General features: G+C 29.6%; 2 protein-coding genes across 2 annotated transcripts; both read right to left on the reverse strand.

The window, feature by feature from the left end:
• Window positions 1-200: 200 nt before the first annotated feature.
• LOC124537086 (sialin-like) lies at window positions 201-3,700 on the reverse strand. Its single transcript, XM_047113801.1, has 11 exons — window positions 3,467-3,700; window positions 3,242-3,351; window positions 2,600-2,729; window positions 2,431-2,515; window positions 2,111-2,328; window positions 1,880-2,035; window positions 1,661-1,796; window positions 1,399-1,526; window positions 1,030-1,137; window positions 589-710; window positions 201-285 (listed from the first exon to the last, which is right to left on the reverse strand). The coding sequence occupies exons 1-11, from the start codon at window positions 3,614-3,616 to the stop codon at window positions 201-203; spliced, it is 1,428 nt and encodes a 475-aa protein (XP_046969757.1). The 5' UTR covers window positions 3,617-3,700.
• A 374-nt stretch (window positions 3,701-4,074) lies between these two features.
• On the reverse strand, window positions 4,075-18,519 carry LOC124537077 (sialin-like). Its single transcript, XM_047113790.1, has 7 exons — window positions 18,321-18,519; window positions 9,899-10,025; window positions 7,880-7,973; window positions 6,052-6,291; window positions 5,677-5,982; window positions 4,963-5,484; window positions 4,075-4,879 (listed from the first exon to the last, which is right to left on the reverse strand). Exons 1-7 carry the CDS (start codon window positions 18,346-18,348, stop codon window positions 4,637-4,639), a joined length of 1,560 nt encoding a protein of 519 aa, XP_046969746.1. The 5' UTR covers window positions 18,349-18,519; the 3' UTR covers window positions 4,075-4,636.
• Window positions 18,520-22,150: the final 3,631 nt, after the last annotated feature.

Here is a 22,150-nt window from a genome sequence, read left to right on the forward strand (position 1 = left end):
ACACATAGACTTTCTCCAATCACGTAACTTCTATGATAATGTTGAAATGAATACCATAAACTTAATTCGACGAAAGTTTCATCGCCTTCAATGTCCTTGGACGCTGAGGCAACGAAGAACGATATCTATTGTTACAAAACATACATTTTATTATATAATTCATATTCGGCTTATATTTATTTCACTTTACATGTTGCTACTTACGAGGCATCATCAATTTCATCCACTTCAACAATGTTTGACATGATAGATGGTCTTATTACGATCCGCCTTTTTTGCCGCGGCCTTTGCAAGAATAGTATGATTTAAAAATTATGTACGAAATCAACCCAACTACCTAACTACAAACTATCTAATCATTCAAAACACACATACAAAATTTTATCCAATCGATTCAGCCGAATACAATATTATATTATTTTAAATTGAGATATAACCTATTGAATCTATAATTTACCATGGCGTAAGCAACTTTTTAAAATTTATTACCTACCTATACACTAAAATTATATAGGTAATTAAATTGTTTCCTTTAAAAACTGTTTTAAATGTTGTGCGTCTCCTTGAGCCAGACTCATAGTTAGTTACCTTCGCTGCATTTCATTCCATTCCTGAACATGCGTTTCACCCCAAACAAGGAATATGAGTCCACTCAACAACAATATTGAACCATGAAAACTCCAAACGTATTGCCACACCAAAGCAGTATTCTAAAAACAAACAAATACGCTTTTTAACCTTTTCTTTCAATCAATTGCTCAAGGTATCCTGTTTTTATAACGGTGTAAAAATCCTTTCTAAGATAAAAAAAAAACGCAATAAGTTAAAGGAAATAAATATAGTACGCCTAATTTAATTGCATTGCGCATTGAATATTCAACTCAGTACGTGCAAAATAATTGTGGTATGCGTGCATATAAGTGATATCTATAATTTGTTTATAACGATAAATTATAATTTGGGAAAGTGCTAAATGGATTGTATTTTAATATTTTACTTAATAGATAACCTAATCAAGTTGGTACTAACTTTATCATGAGTAACTTCTCCAACACATAGAGATATAATGATTCCGGGTAAATTGCCAATTATTTTAATTACAGTATTGATAGAATTGACGTAATTCGGAGATAGTTCCTGGAATCGTTTAAGTAGTTTATTAAAAGGGCACATAGTTAAACACGTAAGCTAATAATAAAATAAAGAAGTAAGATATTTATCTTAATTGATAGTCGCAAAGTACCACAAACTTTTTGTAGACAGAAATTTATATGAATATATGCTTAAACTATTATATTACATAATAAGGTATTTATAGTATTACATAGAGATATTTAATCTATTTAATTATATTTATTAAGTTTCTAAAAATAAAATAAGGACACACAAAAATCTTACGTAACAAATATCTAAAGTAAGATCCATTCCCGCTGCGGTAAAGGCAATAGCTGTGGTCAGCAGAACTGGGCCAGGGTTGATCGGCAAGAACCACGCCATCGACACTAAAATTCCCGGCAACACGTGAGCTATGTCAAATTGTATAAATATAAAATCATTCTTTTATAATAACAATACAATATATTAGTTCAATTTACAAGTTTAAATATAAAAGTAAACATAAAGGAGGTCCACAAACACCAAATACCAATAAAATACTTACAAAAAATTATAAAATATTTCCGGATGTTTTTAACTCTCCTAATTTTGTTATTATGTTTATACCAGTGATACGTTTGAATTATAATTGTCCCCAATAGCAATCTTACGAGAAAAGGTAGTGCAGTCAACGCTGATGCCTACAAAAATAAATTTAAATTGGCAAGCTTTTTCATATATTTGGTATATGTATATAAATCTTGAAATTATGCAGAATAATTACTTCATAAACACTATAATTTAGGATAACTGTGTAATAAAGAGGTCCATGTATACAAACGGATACGATCATCCAGGCATAACCAAAATTAAGAATACAAAGAGCCCAAAACGAGGTAGATTTTAAAATGATCTTCCACGGCGCTTGAGAATTTGTTAACTGGAAATATGTTTTCGATTAAAAACTAAAATTATATTGCAATGAATGATTGAAATTTAACACAAATCATATTACCTTAATATTAAAAACTGTTCCGATAGTTGTTGACAAATATTCTAACTCTTCTTTAGATATGAAGGTATGTTTTTCAGGGCTATCAGTTACTAAAAGTACCCATGCGCTGGCCCAAAACATTTGCATCGCTCCAGAAATATAAAACCCAAAAGACCATCGAAAGTAATATTGCACAGCTGCGCAAATAAGAAAAGTGCTACACGTGCCTGTTGTAATCCCTGATTAAAGGCAAACATATAAAGATTCGTGTAAATAGAAAAAACACTAAAAGAATGTAATGAATAAAATGGCTAATCTAAATATAATTTTACAAATTTTACCACAATACGCCCACATAAAGTGGTGTCTTTCAGTTGGTGGTACCCAATGTCTTAGCACTTGAACCATGCTTGGTAACATGGCACCCTGAAGAGAAGTGAATGTTTTCTTTATGACCGAGTTTATAATTTAATAAAAGCAAAATACTTATTTAGGATGAAAACTACTGACCGCACAAAAACCAATAAAAATGCGTACAACAAAAAGTACCCAGAAATTGTAATATGCAGATGCTGGAGTAAGACAATTTAAGACACCTGATGTAAAGCCCGCTGTGCCAACAACCCACATTGGTCCAAATCTAGAAATTACATATTAATATAACATAAATCCATGGAGATGCTTATTATTATAAATATTTTAATACAGCCCGCATTGCCATAAATACATCTTTATCACTTTCTATAATTATCATAGATGATAATGATAATGACCCCTTAATCATTTTTGGTTATAATGGCAATTTATAACGAGCATAATAAACTTCGAAACTACTGAGAAATTCGCGACAGAAGAACCCAAATATTTTTTTGACCCGATCTTGTACTTGAACCAAGATTCTTGGGATCTGCCAACTTATAAGCTACTAGTTTAGCCTCTACACAAATGATATAAAAAAATAACAACATATTGCCTTTGAGGCAAAAACTAAATCCAACAAAATATTAAATAATATGCAGCTTAACTTTACTATGAAAGCGACAAAATATGAGCAGTAGTCATTTGTTTAAAATGATCTATAGTAAGTACGTACGCACATAATGAAGTCCATATCCTATTATTTTTTATGAATATTCATTAAAAATATCTTACGTATCACCAATATTATGGAATAGTGGAAAGCATATGCAATATCCAATGTGATAAGCGGCAAGTAACAAGGCAATTTTCATTTCATTCCAATGTATTATATCAATAATATTCTGTAAATTTCACGGTGATATATATTATAAACAATAAGTCTATTAAATATTATGATTATTCAATACAACATAAATATTATGATGATTCTAAAGTTACACCTAAGTAAATACACACCCCAGATCGTGCATTTAAAACCGTACGAAGAGATGGAGTGTCATTATAATATACATTGAAAAGTCTTTTCGGTATTTCAACCATATCAACGATATGTACACTAAGGTTATAACGCACTATGTAGATTAGAAAATAACCAATAAATATCATTATTCCAACCTAGAAACGAACTATAAATATTAAGATTTTTGTTATTGTTATGTAATCTGTAGAGATTCAGAATTATAACTTACAAGAGCTCTAACACAAATTTTAAACATTACAAAATAAATTATTACATATAATTAAGCCAACCTGAATTATAATAAGTAATCAATCGGAGCGATCATTTATAATCTTCTTGTCATTTGTAAATGAAAGTAAATGTTTTAAATAATTTACAACACACATTTAAAAACATTGTTTGCTTTAGCTATCTAATATGCTATACTGTCTTTGTAAAGGCCGGTTTGCAGTTGTTTCTACTATTACTACTAATTTATTCTCTCTCTCTCTCTTATATCAGAGAGTGAAGAGTGAGTGATCAAATTATTGTTAAAGTTATATTAAAATTAAGGTGTTCTAGTTAGAAAATAAAAGTCAAATTATTAGAATTAAATTTATATATTATAATGATTTGAATAGCACATAGTCACATAATAAAACTAAAATAAACTAACTAATGAATTCAATTTCTCAAAATTATATTTGTAAATTTATTTCATTTAATAAAGGACTAAAATAATGTCATGTCAATGTATACGTCCTCCTTTATAAAACCTACTTGATGATCACCTAACAAATATTGGTAAAAAATTAAACTGAAACGAGTAGGTACTAATATACATAACATTTTTGGTAAAAAACATCACAGTCACAATTTTTTATAATCAATATTCATTAGGCACATATTGGAAATAATATAAAATAATTCGATTTGAAACATTAAAAAATGCAAAGTCCTATAAATATTATTGTCTATTCATCGTCTAACGATTATAATTTATTTATACATCTTATAAAGGAAAATACTCAGTTCAATATCTGACACAACAATTATATAATTCGTTAATAAAGTCTAGTAAAGTAGTCAGATCTCTTTCATATAACTTATGTTTTAAGATACACCTAAAAATAATAAATAGTCATTTAAGTGTTTCCTTACAACTAAGCTACTTGAAATGGTAAAATTTATGTCCGGGTGGTTATACTAGTCGGGATTTCTTTTAAATCTCTTAATTGACCATTCTTTGAAGTATCATTCATGTCATTAGCATCATCAGTTTTTGTCTTCGCTTTACTTTCATTTTTTCCGCTTTCAGAAAAATTCCAATCTTGAATATTACCAGTACCGAACAAAATAAAGAATATTGCAGAAACTACATACACTGATGCTCCTACGAAGAAGACGGGACGCCACTGATCGAAACTATCCTGTAAAATTTGAAGAATATATAATTAAGAACTTTCATTATTGCCAACATTTTAATAATAGGTAACTACGTTTAAATATTTACCCCAGTCCTTGTGAAATACGCTGTTATCATTGGCGTGAAGAAACCAGAGGTGCTTCCTATGAAATTAGCAATTCCATACAGTGTTCCGGCAAAGTTAGGCGCCAAATCTTGATGATTTTGAAGATTTGTCAGAGTAGCTGCTCCATTAAAACCCATCGACATAGTAATCATTGCGACTGATAAGGCTGTTGAACATCCAGTGTACATGAGTAGCACAAGAAGTACTCCAGGCAGTACGTGTGAGAAAAGACAGAAGAATTTCCTTATAACAGTTGTCGTCATAAGTTTCTTCGCTAGTATGCAGTCTCCAACAGCTCCGAATATAGTGGCCATGAAAAGTCTAGCAAGGTAAGGAAGAGCTGAGATAACACCAGCTGCTGTTAGTTCGAAGCCGAGAACGCTGGATACGAATTTCGGTCCAACTGTCATTATAAAATACAACCCCCAAAGATTTCCAAAGTGTAATATAATCATGGCCAAAAAGGGGAATGACGTACAAATACTCTTGAATGGAGGAAGACCCTAAAACAATAATATATTAATTCAATTAAAATATGATTTTTTTTTTCGTGGTAAAAATATTAAAGATTGTAAGATATATAGTAAATTGCAAATAACAAATCTTTGTACGTTTACGTTACTTAAGCCTGACTCGCTCATAACACTTGTATGTGAAACTATTATCTACAAAGCAAATAACAAATTTAAACTAACCTTCGATTTCTTAATCTTGTCACCCAAAGCATCTAAAATATATTTCCTTTCTGATATTGATATTCTAGGATGATCATTCGGTGTATCGGCGACAAGGTACCACCAAAAACCGCACCAAATAAACGTTAGTCCTGCAGGTACGTAAAATGCAGAAGGCCATCCATATCTTTCCAATAAAGGACCTGTGAGTGACCAAGTGACAACTGTCCCCAAAGTCCCTCCCATAAGTGCACTTATAAATTTTCCTTTTTCTTCTGGCGGTGCCCATCGCGCTACTAAAACATGAAGGGCAGGATACATAAAACCCTGCAGGAAAGCATACGATTAATATTAATACTAAATAAATATAATAATATTTAATTATGTTTTATGTACCCCAGCAAATCCGAGAAAGAATCGTACTATCACGAGAGCGATGTAGTGGAGTCTAGCGGCAGCCGGACTGATAACAGTTAAAAGCGCACTCATGATGGATGTCGCCAATATCACATATCGCGGGCCCCACCGCTCAGCTGCCATCCCCCCGACCAATGACGTGATAGGGTAACACCAGAAGTAGGATCCGAGAATCATTGCCTGCTGATCTTTAGACCAATTAAACGATCCACCCTGTATCTGCAATTAATAAAAAAACCACATTACTTCTTCGTTACAATCAATTTAAAAAAGATGTTTTCTATATTACTTTATCATATAGGTAGCGGAAATTCAAATAAGCCACCTGATGGTAAGTAGCCAACACCGATTATAGGCAATGGAGCTGTAAGAAATATTGACAATTTCTTATGTAGCCAATACGCCATCAACCTTGGTTACTAAGATATTATGTCCTGCCAGTAGTTACACTGGCTCGCTCACCTATCAAACCGGAACACAACAATAGTAAGTGCTGTTGTTTGGTGGTGTAATATATGATGAGTGTTTGGTACATAGTAAAATACCCAGACGGGCTTTCACAAAACCAAGTAAGTATTGTTATAACGTTACACTATTCGAATTCATTAACTCAATGTTACATCACATTTTCCTATTGGTAGTTAAAGTAAATTTCCAATAAATAGTTTTGTTTCACCAAAACCCTTGACTCAAAACAATCGTGTAATTTCAGACGGTATTGAACATTGAATATGAAATATTACCTATCAATTGAATATATCGCGCATTTATTTTATGTTATACGCTTTTATTTTCCATGGTCACCACAATGTTTATAAATGCATACAAAATAAAAGTAATCAATCTTTGTTTGAAAAACTTATTGATGTCAATTTATATTTAATTATTATTACTAAACGTTTAAAAAATAAATGATTTAAAACGGATCATTTGCTACGAAACTGAATATAAAACCACAGTATTTGTCTATACTCACTATTGACAAAAAAATCTTTACCAAAAATGATTTTACTGAAGCAAAGCGGAAGATGTGCGAATAATGCTATTAGTAACAGTATTGACTGTTAACAAAAAACTGTTAGGTTACTTCTCTACCTAGCCGTGCTTTATTAGATATGAGCCTAATAGTATCTTAATATTTAAACTTTAGCTTTATCAGCTAATATATTGTTAATTATTCCAAAACGTAAATTAATATACCTACACATTTTCTCAACCCTGCATCAATCGTAAATTGACAGTGATATCTAAATATTGACTAAAAGGCAAATACAAATATTAAACACTATACAAGGTTAGACGTATACAGAAATTGTCACCAAAATAAACTACGTTTTCGCATGACTAATATATTACTACGTACGTAGTATGTCGTACTACGTAATTATTTATGTTTATATTGAATTTGATATTTAAAATTATTCAAAAGTATATCCATAAATTCGATTAAAATCCATTCATTATTTTTTAACTAAGACCTTAGAATGAATTTAATATTAAACGTTTAATTCATTCAGATGTTTGCCGTCTTAGTTTTTAAAGTAGTTAACATTATATCTTTATTAATTTAGGAGCTTGTTATGTCTATAATTTTATGACAATTTTAAATTCAGTGTATCCTCCACGACATAGGAGTTGCACATATCGCAAACAGATTGACGTGCCTGATATCAATTTATCAGCATAGTCGTGAAATATACTTGGAAGTTGACTTAAAAAAATGCAATTGTTTTTTAACGAATCTGTCATCGATAGTAGAGTATGGACGATATATTAAAGTAGAGATTTAAGAAATCTTGAAACCTACCTGTCTCGGAGCCTCCTTGATTTCAGCTATATCTACATGTCGTAGCGAATTGTTAAGTACCCCCTTTGGATCTGCAGAGCATTGATTTCGTAACCTGTGTGACAAATTATTCACATCATCAAATTTATAAAATAATCTAGCTATAACATTTTCATAGCACTAACATGAAAAATCAACATATGTAAATAAATAATTATGGAAGTGTTCGAGATGATATCATAGTATGAAAATAAACTATTTCATGAGAGTACATTTGTTATTTGATGTTTTAACACAGCTTGTTAGGTATTTATTGAATCCGCAAACTTAATATGGCTCGATAGTCAAAGCTCATAACGCAAGGTTTTTTTTAGATAACTCATTTGCGTGGTAACTTTTTATAAAATTGACAGATTTTTTTTATCATAAAATAGAATAAAAAGTTTGAATAGGTATAATAAATAAAAGCGTTGAATATTTTAAAAATAAATAGTCGAAGATAAGAGAGTACACCTATTAGTATACAAATATTCATAGCAATAAGAGGACTATGTTCGTGCAGTGTTCGAAATTATCATATACGAATACCATCATTATTGAAAATATCGAGGAAAACATTTATGGGTTGTTACTTTTTTTTTGTTTCGAACACTTTTTTCGAATTTCTCACTTATTTCGAACTATTTTATAGATAACACAAAAATCGTCTACAGATACCAAACAAAAAGAGCTTGAAAATAAAAAGGTGAAACTGCAAGCAAAAAAATTTACTTTTTGTCTTTGTCTTTTTAGGTGTATCTAAATGAAATGACAGCCGTTATTGCAAACAATTCCATAATCGATCTACAAAGCGAAGGAGCATCAATCTCATTAAATTTCTCATAGGCCATTGCTGTTTGCATTTAAACTAGATTAACTAGTTTAACAATTACTTGCACATACAAACATAACTTTGTGGTAATGACTGGATTCCTCTTATAATTCTGTATCACATACTTCTAACCAGTACTTAATTACAATGAGCAAAAAAACACATCATATTGAGAGGAAACTACAATAGTTTTAAGATGCCCAAATTTACGTGTATGTTTTCCGTGATGATTTACATCAAAATGCTAATTTTAGGAAGATTATTACCAGCCAGTGTCTGGTATGTATTGCTATGAAGTCATCAGTAAAGAGTTACTTTTTCTCTTAAAAATAATAATTTTATACTACAATATTGTGTCAACGTTCAATATACATATGTACCTACTTTATTAACCATACGCAAGTGTCAACAACAACTATCTACGGCACGAACAAAGAAACATTGAATTTTATATCCATTAACTCGACTCTTTAATAAATAAAAACTTCACATAAATCTCATTGAAAAATTTTAAATCGTCAGAAATGCAATATAAAATGAAATTTTATACTAGAATAACGAGTTAAAACTGTATTTTAAGTAGTGACAAATATGATAACAATTATTGCAAGAATATTAATTATACACAAAAAAAATGTTGATCAGAATGTATGATATGTCAAGTGATATTGTATAATTATTTTAATAGATATGAAACAACATTATTGCACAATAAAAGTATAAACGAATGATGCTCGATTGATCGAAACTAATAATAGAAAATATTTGCTATAATACATTAAATAAACGAAACTTGTTTGTTTTTGTTTTATAGAAGAAAGAAAATACAAAGCATTTATTAATTTAAATTCTTACTTTACGTCAGCTATGATATACAAACATAGATAATTCAACATTTTTGCAAAACTACAACCGACAAACAAAAATGGTATTCCTGGTTATTCAAGGAAATATAAAATAAATTCATTCGCATAAAATCGTCTTGTTTACGAATAGACGCAGCTAACGGTTATTTTCATAACGATAATTTTATTAATTTCCTCGAGCACTACACACAACGTGAGGACAACTTTACTTTCTAAAATAGGGATCTATGTTTAGATTTAATCGTCACAAACAGGTCTTGAGTACGCTACAAAAATGTAAGTAAACTATTAAATGCTACTTACGAGATATTTTTAGCTGGCTGTGGCACCATCGCGATCAGGTTCAGGCTCATGTTGACACGCAGCATGTACACTACCCAACAGCTCGTGAATATCATTATCCAGAGATTCACTCTCACTGGGACGATGTCTGAAAGCAAACGAGGCATTCAAGTTAACATAAAATCATATCTTCATATAAATCTTATGTCTCAGAACATTGTAGCACTTATATAAGTCAACTTGGGAAATTTCTATAAACCTGCTGGCAAAAAGCGACGTTCAGGCTTGTATATGTATTAATATTTCCATACATACACAGTAAACGCATTATCTCCTTTGGTCGGAACATTATGAGTACAAGATCATTAACTTGGAAAGTATCCATTTCTAAGGTCGTCAAAATTTTTAATCGCAATTTTCAGTGCGAAACATGTATATAGTAATTGTATCATCTCAACTAATATGTGTATTTTTTATAGTTTATTTCTCATTTAAATTGTCGAAAAACATAATCATAAACACTACGGCAAACAGGGAAACTTACTTTCTTTTAAGAGCAGTGTTAAATCATAAAATAAGTATCTACAGAAAATATGTATTACAGTTATTTAAGATTCGTATAAAATTAAAGGTTTATTAAATTTACATACGAAAGGCAATATATTAATAAACGTATCGATGAGGATATATTAAGGGACTGGTGCTTTGAACTGGAGACTTGATGATCTAAAGCCATCCAAGCTAGCCACTAGACTAATGGTGAAAGATATGTATTGAAACGAGTTCGCTCTCGTTTAATTCTTTTCTTCCTGTAACTGCTTGCCAACGACCCCTATAAGAGTATATGAGCAAACGAAATTAGGATTTGTTAATTTAGTCAAGCTTAAGAAAAATCATTTAATGAATGTAATGAAATTTAAAAAAAAAACTGACTTCACATCATACGTTTCTAAACTGAAGAATACTTCATTTAAAGGAAATATTGTGCCTGTCTTAAAAAAATATATATACCTTATGCACGCACGTAAATTATACATATCAGAATAAGTATTAAAAATTCATCAATTTCATAAATCCATAAAGTTTAAAAATATGTAAAAAGGCGTCTAAACATGATGTAGTTTTTATAAATTACACGTATGTATAGTATTCGTTTACATATATTATTATTTCTAGAAAAAAATATCATTTTAAATGAATATGCATTTACGTTTGTAATTTAACAGAGCCCGCATTAACTTGTCAATATGAAACGAATAACATTTAACGAAAATTATTTAAAAATAGAATGTTTATAGTTTCTCATGTCTGTAATCATACGGTCTTTTTTAATCTAGCAATGTTTATTCAACCGCAAGTAATTGCTTTATTTTTACTTATTTATGAATAATATGATCAATGCCAAATATGTTTCGACGTTGTAAAATATAGTTTATTTTAAAACGAAATTCTTGAAAATAACTCTTTAATTACCACATTTCATTTAAACACATTTTTTGTAACGTAAGAAGAAATTATAACGGTGTTTTTTTAAATTAACAGCTATGCATATATTAAAGAAATTATCAAATTCGAACAGGTTTTAATAATAAATTCAAGTAATATCCAATATAATTATAATCCAAAAATGTAATAATAAAATCTGTACTAAAAAATACATATAAACATACATATAAAAATAATAATTTTACGTACACGTTTAATTTTTATAACGAATAAAGGGAAGGAATTGTGCCGCTTTTCATACTGAAACTTTGTATGTAAAATTTATAAATCTCATAATAGCTAACATACATATATTCGCGATGGTATATCAGTCATATTTACAATATCTCGTCTCAGTAATAATTTTGTAACGACAACGACAGTTTAATTTATTTGCAACACAACTATTTTTCCTTATCAAAAAAAGAATAAACAACGTATTCATTTGCAAGCATTATATATAAATTAATGAGCCAATGTAGCCATCTTAATCGATGATTGTCGGTTCGGGTCCCGACAAGCTTTACTGAAATTTCGCGTGCCTAGTTTGTGCTTAAAATACCTTTAGTGTTCGGTTTTAAATAAAAACTTTGAAACCTCACTAATCCTCAAAAGGCTGCAACTTACTTAGTACAAAAAACAAATAAAATTACCGTTTGTACTAATTACTTTGCAATTTGCAACAGAACTTTAAGAATACATTTTTGTATAACGTCTACCCCATATTTTAGGGTTTGTTGGAAAAACGCTTTATGCGTTATATGGAACCGTTACCCCCACGGATATGTGGGACTCAAGAGTGGCCCAGGACGTCGACGGGCGCCACAGGATCGCATACTACTCTAACGCCCTGAATAGGTTATACCAACTTTAATATCTTTGTTTGTTTATTATGGTAAATGAAGTAGTTAATATTTATCTTTTTTTATCAAGCAACGACTTCACGAGAAACTAATTATATATTTAAATAGAGATTTAAAGAGTTAAATTCTTTAAAGACATATAAGATCAATGTTTGTTAGTATACGGTTCCCAAAGAAGCATGATATAACCTCAAGTCACAGGCGGATGTAATATATAACGTACCATGTATATGTATAATTACTATCACAAAATGTTCCATGTCTTTTACTAAAGTTTTTTCGTGAGGATTCCGATTTAGCAAAAACTTGGTTCTTCCCAAAGTGAAGTGACTTCATAGATTTTGGCAATCAATAAAAACAACGATGACTTTGACCACGATACACATAAACGTGTTGTACATTTTGTTTCTTGAAAGGTAAATGTAATTAATTTATATCATTGTTATTACGTTTACACGACAAAGGTAGTATAAATTATATGAAGGAACCTTTTTAATGAATTCCGACTCGTGTAGAGAATTATTGCTATCTACTGTCATATAAACGAAATACCACTGAGTCATCACGAAAACTCCGAAACTACGTATATATACAAATAATAATCTTAAATTTAGCCGACAAATCCAAATAAACGTAGTTGTCACTACTTGCCTTGTGCAAATACTATACTCACATTATAGTAAATGGTTTATCAATATTGGATAACGAATAAATTATAAAAAAATAAAATAAATATTAATTATAATACCTTGAAATGTTTAAATAACGACGCAACTGGCGGCAAATTAGTCTACTCCTCTTTAATTATAGCCACATTATAGTTCTCGACAGTGATGAAAAGTGTTGGGAAATCCACTTGGAACTTTGTGGTTACAACATTGAATTACTTTTCTTGGAAGTTTATTTTAAATATCCATTAGTATTCGTTTTTGTCGAATTCGGTTTAGGATTAAAATTATGTAACAATAATGATGGATGATAACTATGACTTGCCATCTTTCGTTTTTTTTTGTCAGCTATTTTACACCTAAGGTTGTAATGCTACGTTTTGTTAGGCTTCAATTTAACCAATTTTCGACACCTTCAGATAAAATTAGCATTTGATATTATTAGTGGTAGATTTACTAGCAAGCTGAGTAGGCTTGAGCCTTGGGCAGCAAAAAGAAATTAATATAGTGGTATTTTTAGTTTGACAGACATGTAAAAATGCATACGCATTAATTAATTTAGCTTTATATGTATATTAAAAAAAGCATATATTTAAGGATTTATTTTAATTCTTATAGTCTTAAAATCAGTAGCTGTCTTCTTGGTAAATAAATTAATTATTTTACAATGTGCAACCTCACGCCGCTGTACTTACAACTATAAACTCGTACTCGAGAAACATTATGAGTTGACATTATGTCGATCATCCAACCGAGCCTAATCGTTCTTGATAATATCACATGCTTAGAAATTTTATAAAACATGACAAGACTGATGACGTATTGCGTCATAATCACCCTCTTTTTTTAAATGTTTAACACTAGAGGATACTTATCTAGTTTTAAGTTTGTTCTGTTTTAAGAAAAACATCTCTTATAGTCCAAGAGCCGTCGGTTTGGATTCATGTAATGTGCCTTATAATTTAAACAAAGTAATCAATGTGTTCGGCTACTAAATATAATGTTGGATTTAAAAAAAATGGCTTTCGTTTTGTGTCTAATTATTATAATTATTATTTTTCACATCGTAACTATTACTTTGATAATATAAATAATATTGATGCATATTTTGTAATTATATACAAGTTAAAACACGACCGGAAGTGGCGTAATATTTCACTAACTAGTTATGTACTCACACAATATATCTTAAGAATCACGTTCAGATGAAAGGCTCTCGTCTAAATGGCTCTCGAGAAAATTAATTTGGTGTATTGTTTTTTTTACTTTTTTCCTGATTGAAAACAAAAAAATGTTTTTCCGTTATTCTTGAGAAAACTTAATATTACATAACGAAGAAATAATTAAAGTAAAAATTGTTATAAAAATATTTTGTATAGTGAATTATTTTTAATCTTACATTAATAAAATTATTATATAATACGATTTAAATCGGCGGTCAAAAATAATTATTATTTAGATAACTTTAACGTAAAACCCCGCGTTCATACGTATTTAGTACTTATTACCTATAGTTGACCAAATATGTATTTTCAATTGATTTTCCTCTTAGTTTCCCATTATCAAATTTCATGTTTTTATCAGATCGTCTACATTCATATTTCTTTAGAAGAAATAACTGGTTCAATTCTAGTATATGCTCATTACCGTAATAACATAATTAGACATACCAATTACATTATATAATAACACAATTAGACTTAGCAATTATATTACACAAATATATACTTGTATAAAAATTATCAGACAGCCTTTAAATGTCCCACTGTTGGGCAACCATACATATGCATTCAGTAATAAGCGTACAAATTTATTATATGTATAGATTAGTTCGTCTAGTATTGCTCGTATATTTCTAAATAACTTGAGGGATTTAATTCGTATATTTTTATTTTAGGTGCCGATGTGTCGAAAATATACTGTTACTAGGAATTAGTATGACTTATGTGACATGAGGTTAACAGGTCAAGTTATTAATCAATTTTATTTTTTTTTAATTTTTGTGTTTCGCTGGTGACTGGGCATGCTTTTACATATCGAAGGAAAAATATCATATTGATAGATGACGTCATTTGTTTTTAAAAGACGATGCTCAAATTATACCAAACCAATTAATTTCTAGAAAGATAGAAATCGAATTGATCTCTAAGAACTTCGTATGTTGATGTACATATAGGTATCTATAAAAAAGTAGACATATAAAAAACGTCATTTGAGCATAAAATGGGCAAAAATTAAAACATATATATGTCAAAGATGATTGTTGCTTTTATACATGTAAATAACAAAAGTCAAATTACCCGGAACGTTTTTTTTTTCAGGAAATAGGTATAGAAATCGTACATTGAATGTCATGGCGTTTTATAGGATGACCTCGAATGAACGCATTTATACGAATAACATAAAACCAAAATGACCGTTACAATCCTTGCTAAAATAACAGTTACATAACGATATAGTATTTCTACTATTTGTATTTTTAAAACCTTTACATTCCATTACTTAAATAGAACTAAAATATAATTAAATACATTTTATATTATTGTTATTATTTTTATTTCATAATTAAAGCTCTTGTATTCCCAACAGCCTGAAAAGTCTGGACCTCATACTACAACTTTTTAACAAATAATTAACTGCTTAAAAGCCGAATTGGCCGAGTTTTCATAATACTATTACTAATCTTTAAGATCGTGATATGGAATCCAACCAAATTTATCTGCAACTGCGTTTGTCGTATAAAATACTGTAGGTACTGTAAGTATATTACCATGTATTTAACTAACTTAAATTGAATATGGTATATAACTTTGATTTTGTTAAAAAAAAAAGAAAGGAAGGAAGAAACAGAAAAATAAGACAATTGGGCTTCTGTTCTTAGAGGGGAAAAAAGTACCTATAACAAATAGTATTTTAAAATTTATAAAACTTATTAGAAGCGTTGAATATTGCTTCATTTACCTAAACATACAAGTTGTATATATAACAATTATTCCATCTTTATTTTAATAAATTAAATAAAAAGTAAACGATCATATAACCACAGCATGTTCTCAGATAAAAATCCTATAAAATCACGTCCGCAAAACGCATTGGTAATTGAAATTTTCTTTTATCGTTTGCATTCCTTAGCATCAACATCGCGCTGGTATTTGATAACACCGGAAAAAAAGTAAACACAAAACATCGTTGCTTATAAACCGCCACAAATGTCATAAATGTCACATGAGTACAGTTAACATAAACTTATTATATCTGTGGACACAATAATATAAAAGAAAAAAACTAAACTTAAATCTACACTTTTAATTGGTGTTTAAAAATAACCTTTGTCCACTTGTTAATTTGATTAATACGTGTGTATAACATATCTTCAATACACTCAAAATATTTTGTTCCATTCATCAATACGTGTAATGTTATTCAAAACATGTACAACGCAAGTAAAAGTATCATGTCACAGATACCGTGTGGCAATTTTAAAACATTATGGCAAATATTTAAAATATGTATGCCTTTGAATTACAATACATTCTATTGTTATATTAAAAATGTTTCCTAAATATCACAGTGTAATGGTTTTTCTTTACTAGCGACCCAACCCGACTTCGCACGGGTGCAATGCTGATACTAAATATACTAAGACATCAGATTACAAACTTCTAAAATTATCAATATTTCTTTACTATACTGTCCATGTTTTATATAGAAAAAAGCTTCCTCTTAAATCACACTATCTATTAAAAAAACCACATCAAAATCCATTACGTAGATTTAAACGTGTAAACATACTTAGGGACATAGGAACAGAGAAAGCGACTTTGTTTAGTACACTATAGATCATAGGACTCATTATTAATATTAAATATTAAACATTTGGTAGTGAAAGAACGACAGACATACAGACAAAGCTACTTTCACAATTATAATATTATTATAGAAGTATAGATATGAACATGTATGGTAGTTGAGTGTTGGTACATATTATATTTGTAAAAAATAATAATAAAAGAGATATCATGCTATGAAAAATTTAAACTAAATTATATTTTGTTACGTAACTACTGATGTTTTTTTAGTATATAAAACAATAAAACCATTGAAAATATATCTCTAAATCATAAAAAAACGACCAATAGCGCGTCTAAAATATATAACAATAGCTTATCCATTAAGTGTTTTAAAAGCATTATTTGTATTTTGTATTTCTTTAATATAATTCAAAACTTATTGACATTTATTTACTGACATCGTTGCCACAGTTTCATACATTCCTTATTTACATTTTTTTAATGAAATGAAATAAATCTCTATTTTTATAAACACACATGTTTACGGTTATTTTCTCGAAAACAGTTTCGTCTCAAAAATAAACTTTCTTTCTAAAAAATATTCCACATTTGTGACAAACCTATCATTTGTCAAGTTGAAATAAATCAGAAGTGCTTAACGTTTGCAATTTATGTAAAAATATGTTTTAATAAAAGCTCTAACCGATTTTTACTACGTACCGATATTATTGATAAGTAATAAAATTAAGTAAATAAATATGGCAATATATTTTTTTACTATATTCTATGGGTTAAAATTTTCAAAGACTATACAAAGACACGTTAGCTAATTGTCTGATGTTCAAAAGCGTTTTCTATCCCAGGAAGTATTGAATAAAGTTAAATAAGTATGAAATTGTTTAATTCATACAAACAAAAGCTAAGTTAACGGTACGGTTACTGACGTAGTGCTTATTTAAAACTATAGGAATAGCTATAATAGTTTCTATTTGGAAGCATTAGTTCCAATAGTTCCAATTTCAACACACATTATACAAAATGTTATTTGATGCAAAAATATAGTTTTAAATGAATTACTCCAATCGGTGTAGGTAGCTTAGAGGGTTAATATTAAGTGTAATTTATGAAGGTACATCATTTTTATTAGAGGTATGACAGTAATTACTAGTAATAAACTAAGATTAAAACTACATTGAGTATTACAATGAACTGTCAGCATTATTCATAAAAATATTGATAGTAATTATTAGAAACTTAGTACAAGTTATTTTTAAGGTTTTTATATAATTTAATTTATATTAAAATAATGATTTTTGATTTATAAAAATAGGTACATATTGTCAATTTCAAATAATTTGTTTAATATTCTTTTTAATATTTGAATTATTTATTCATAAACTTTGAATAAATAGGAACATAATATATTCATAAGCACTAAAAGCCTCCACTATAAAAGTAATTGACCTTTATAAAAATGGTAGGATAAAACCGGTTAAAATTACTATGAAAATAAAAGGGATAACAAACATATAAAATGCACTATTAATATATTTTTATATCAAAATGTATATAACGTAAAAAAAAACAAAACTTATTGCCATTTTATAAATGTGGGTGAGAGAATTTAAAAACTCACCAATGATCTTCAAATTTATCACAGGCATTGTAACTCAAAATGATTCTTAACTTTCGATTAAAAATTTCTTGAAACAGAAGAAAATTACTTCATAGTGTGCACACGTACATTCTAGCTAGGACTGTTAACCGCGTGGACTGCTCACAGGCGAGTGTGATGTTTGCAGACGCAGCGCGGTCGTCGGTTACGTCGGCGACATAATAACAGCACAACAGTAACCAGTCGCAGAATAGTCGCAAGATCTAATATTCCACGTTTCCGTTGTTTTGCGTACTAAACTGTCGCGTCGATTAGTGTTCAATGAAGTTCATTAAAAATAACGAGAGTGACTTTATCTTTACAAGTATTGCGATGCATAGTAATTTCTAATAGTAATATTACTATGCATCGCTGAAGTAGGTAATTATGATTTACTTACATTAACACTTTTAACTAAAAACAACGTTTATGACTCATTTCAAAACGAAAGTACTTAAACTACCTCCCTGGTCTAGTTCCAGGTTAAAATTCCGTCGGACTAATGAAAAGCGGCGTATTTGGTTTTGTGTTAAAAAATTATGAGTTGTAGTCCCAAGATAGGGATTTGGCATTGAAACACTAAGGTGATTAAGGTAACAAATATAAGATATCTGTTCAATTCGAAATGGCCCAGTGGTTAGAACGCGTGCATCTTAACCGATGATTGCGGGTTCAAACCCAGGCAAGCAACGCTGTTTCATGTGCTTAATTTGTCTTTGTAATTCATCTCGTGCTCAGCGGTGAAGGAAACATCGTGAGGAAACCCGCATGTGACAAATATCAAAGAAATTCTGCCACATGTGCATTCCACCGACCCGCATTGGAACAGCGTGGTGTAATATGTTCCAAACCTTCTCCTCAAAGGGAGAGGAGGCCTTTAGCCCAGCAGTGGGAATTTACAGGCTGTTGTTGTTGTTGTTGTTCAATTTTGCCTGTTCTCTCATTTGAATATTAAGTGATTTCAGAGTAAAACAGTGTTTTTTTTCTCTTGTGCTCTTTATTATCCCCCACAGTTGCAGTCGGCAAGTATCCGATGACAAACCAATCAGCAGCATTAACTATCATCTTTATTATTACCTACTCCGCAGATACCTATTTTATATTGCTTTCTTGAGAAATATCCTTAGATACGTTTATGCGCTTTTATATTTACATTACATTTTTCTTATATAATAAAAAGGTTTTTTTGTGTACTAATCATTTGATAGTCATTTACATATTATTGGTGATAGTAATATAGTAGTAATTTACTTAAAACTAAACTCTCATATATATAACAATTTAAATTGTATACACAAATTGAGGTTTTATGTCATATCAGGTGCAAACAATATGTGCATTCTGAACAACTAGCTCAATAACAAGTAAGTAAATTTTACAAAAAGAAAAAGAAAACGAACCACAACATTTGTATTTGTTTTTTATATGCAAATACCTAATATCAGAAGTCAATGATTTTAAAAAGTTTTTCAAGAGTTGTCCTTTTAAATTATTCAGTCTCTCGTTTGTATTTAGCATAATATACCTAAATGATTCTAATTATAAGGACAACACGTATCTCTATGTAAAACGAAACAAATTTAATTTGGTTGAATCCGATCTAATCTTGAGTGGAGTTATTGAACTCACTGCAGCTTAATTTTGCAAAAGTTAACAATTTTAATAGCCGCCATACAAAAATATTCAAATTTAAAGATCAACGACGGGGATGTTTTTATTTGAAAGTAACTGAAATGTCATGATAAATACCAAATTAATATGATATATACCAAAAGGTAATTATGTACAAATTAGATCCTTGAGGTACCTCAGATGAGGAGGCGAATGAAGCCATATAAAATTACTTGTTGATTGAATTGAATTTTATTAATAATAATTATACTTCAGCATTTATATGTCAGTGCCATTTTTGAGATGTATGCTTCTTTGTTTTGTTTCGCTCCGTTAATTGTGAATTTCTAATCTCGTTATGTACATATATGTCTACATCTACGTATTATATAAACTTATTTAACAATGTTCTGATTATTACATAGAATGTTATATATTTTCTTGTGGTCTTTGTATAAACAGCTATAAATCCTGTGAAGGAACATAATTATGTAACTGCTAATCTATGTTTCCATCAAACCCGATAACCCACGATGCCTCTAATCTGGGAAGGCATTTTGATGATGATATCCCTTTGATTTTTCTTGAAGAAGGAAATTTGACTGTGGTAATAAGACTGGGGTGAATGCTCTGTTGTTCCGTCGTTCCTTTATTTGGTCCTCATGGTCCCTAACCTAAAATACTCTGTTTCAAAAATATTATCACATATAAACGTCGTAATTGTAACCTTAAAATAAGGATGTTTAACATAATTTCGAAACCAAATAAACTTCGGCACTACGGGATGTGCATTAGGTTCGTTCTTCATTTCAAAATTTCGTATCAAGGATGCAGGCAGGTACTGAACTGCCAGTGCAGTCAGTGCAGTGCCTGAGTGCAGTCGCCCCCTTGAGTTTCTTAAAAAACGCCAACAAGACCATATTGAGTCAGTCATCAGAGTCGGTTTTGTGGTAAATGTATGACCCTCAACAAAAATATCTAAAGAAACCACAACAATCAGGGACCAAATCATATAATACAGATGTTTCTCCAAAATCTTGCGGCGGAATTCTAAGTTAAATTCTTTTTTAACTGCAGTGGCGTTATTAAGTAAGTACTCCCTATTCCATGAATGGAAGATGTCGGAACCCTTTAGTAAAGTGTCTGTCCTGTTAATTAAAACGCTTTATTAATAAGTTGGCTGCGACACATAAAATGTTTTTGATTTCGGTGAACGTTTTCTAATTGAACTTGTGTTTTCTATTTTTGATAAAATCTTTTACAATGTTGGATGATTAAAGTTAATTTTAGATTTTCATTTAAAAAAATACCAGTTACACAAAAGTGTGCCGAAGATCCGGTTTTTTAATTTTATTATATTATTAAGTTAGCAACTTTATTATGCATTCATATAATATGTAAATTTACTGTTTGACTCTGAAAACCTAACGAAAAAGACAAATAACATATAGGTATGTATTATACTGCGTTATTTGTAACTGAACTAATTACTACTGATAAGAAAAACACTAGTACATGTAAATCCTGTAAAAAAACACTTTTGCAAGTGTTGTATGATAATAAAATGTAAATGACACGTTGATCGACTATTTGCAGAACAATTAAACATATTTTTTTAAAAAAAAGGTTGATTGCATTACGAGTTCATTATTCTTTTAAGACATTTAACTACAATTTTAGCGCTTATATTAGCTACATAAAATAAGGTTCTATTGCACCGATTTAAAAAATATCTTTTAAACCTAATTAAGTATTTATAGTGATTTTGGGAAACTCAAATCTTTATAAATATGTCGCAGTATTCATTAATTTATCTTCTAATTAAAGTATTCGTATTTTCATCTCTAAAAATACGTAAAGACGACGGTATCTAGCTCGAATTTTCTCAAAAGTGTCACATAGGTTATGTTTTAATTATGTATTTTATCTTATTTTTCATTTTTAAAAGTAGTAGTGTTAAGGCTAACCTTCAATAAATAATTTAAAAAATCTTTATACAAATTAAGTCGAAAGTTTTAAAGGCTCTATACTAAAATAAAATAAATTAGATTCAATAAGGGATATACCCAAGACATTTTAGTTTATATGATTTTTCACTAACCCACATCTCTATATAAAATCGATAATGTCTGCTACAATTAAAGATGCCATAAACGATTTCTTTTTAAATAAATATAATATTACGTTTGTTTCATTTTTTA

Source organism: Vanessa cardui, chromosome 17 (assembly GCF_905220365.1).
Source record: "Vanessa cardui chromosome 17, ilVanCard2.1, whole genome shotgun sequence".
NCBI lineage: Eukaryota > Metazoa > Arthropoda > Insecta > Lepidoptera > Nymphalidae > Vanessa > Vanessa cardui.

What these genes read in the sequence shown, in the direction of transcription:
- LOC124537086 (XM_047113801.1), bottom strand. Translation starts at nt 3,616, where the DNA reads ATGATATTTATTGGTTATTTTCTAATCTACATAGTGCGTTATAACCTT. An exon ending in TTACTTTAGATATTTGTTAC is followed by an intron (nt 1,138 to 1,398) that starts GTAAGATTTTTG and finishes AAACGATTCCAG; the next exon opens with GAACTATCTCCGAATTACGT. An exon ending in TGGAATGAAATGCAGCGAAG is followed by an intron (nt 286 to 588) that starts GTAACTAACTAT and finishes ATTCTTGCAAAG; the next exon opens with GCCGCGGCAAAAAAGGCGGA.
- LOC124537077 (XM_047113790.1), bottom strand. Translation starts at nt 18,348, where the DNA reads ATGCCTGTGATAAATTTGAAGATCATTG. An exon ending in GATAAATTTGAAGATCATTG is followed by an intron (nt 10,026 to 18,320) that starts GTGAGTTTTTAA and finishes GTTTGCTTTCAG; the next exon opens with ACATCGTCCCAGTGAGAGTG. An exon ending in CAGCCAGCTAAAAATATCTC is followed by an intron (nt 7,974 to 9,898) that starts GTAAGTAGCATT and finishes TTTGTCACACAG; the next exon opens with GTTACGAAATCAATGCTCTG.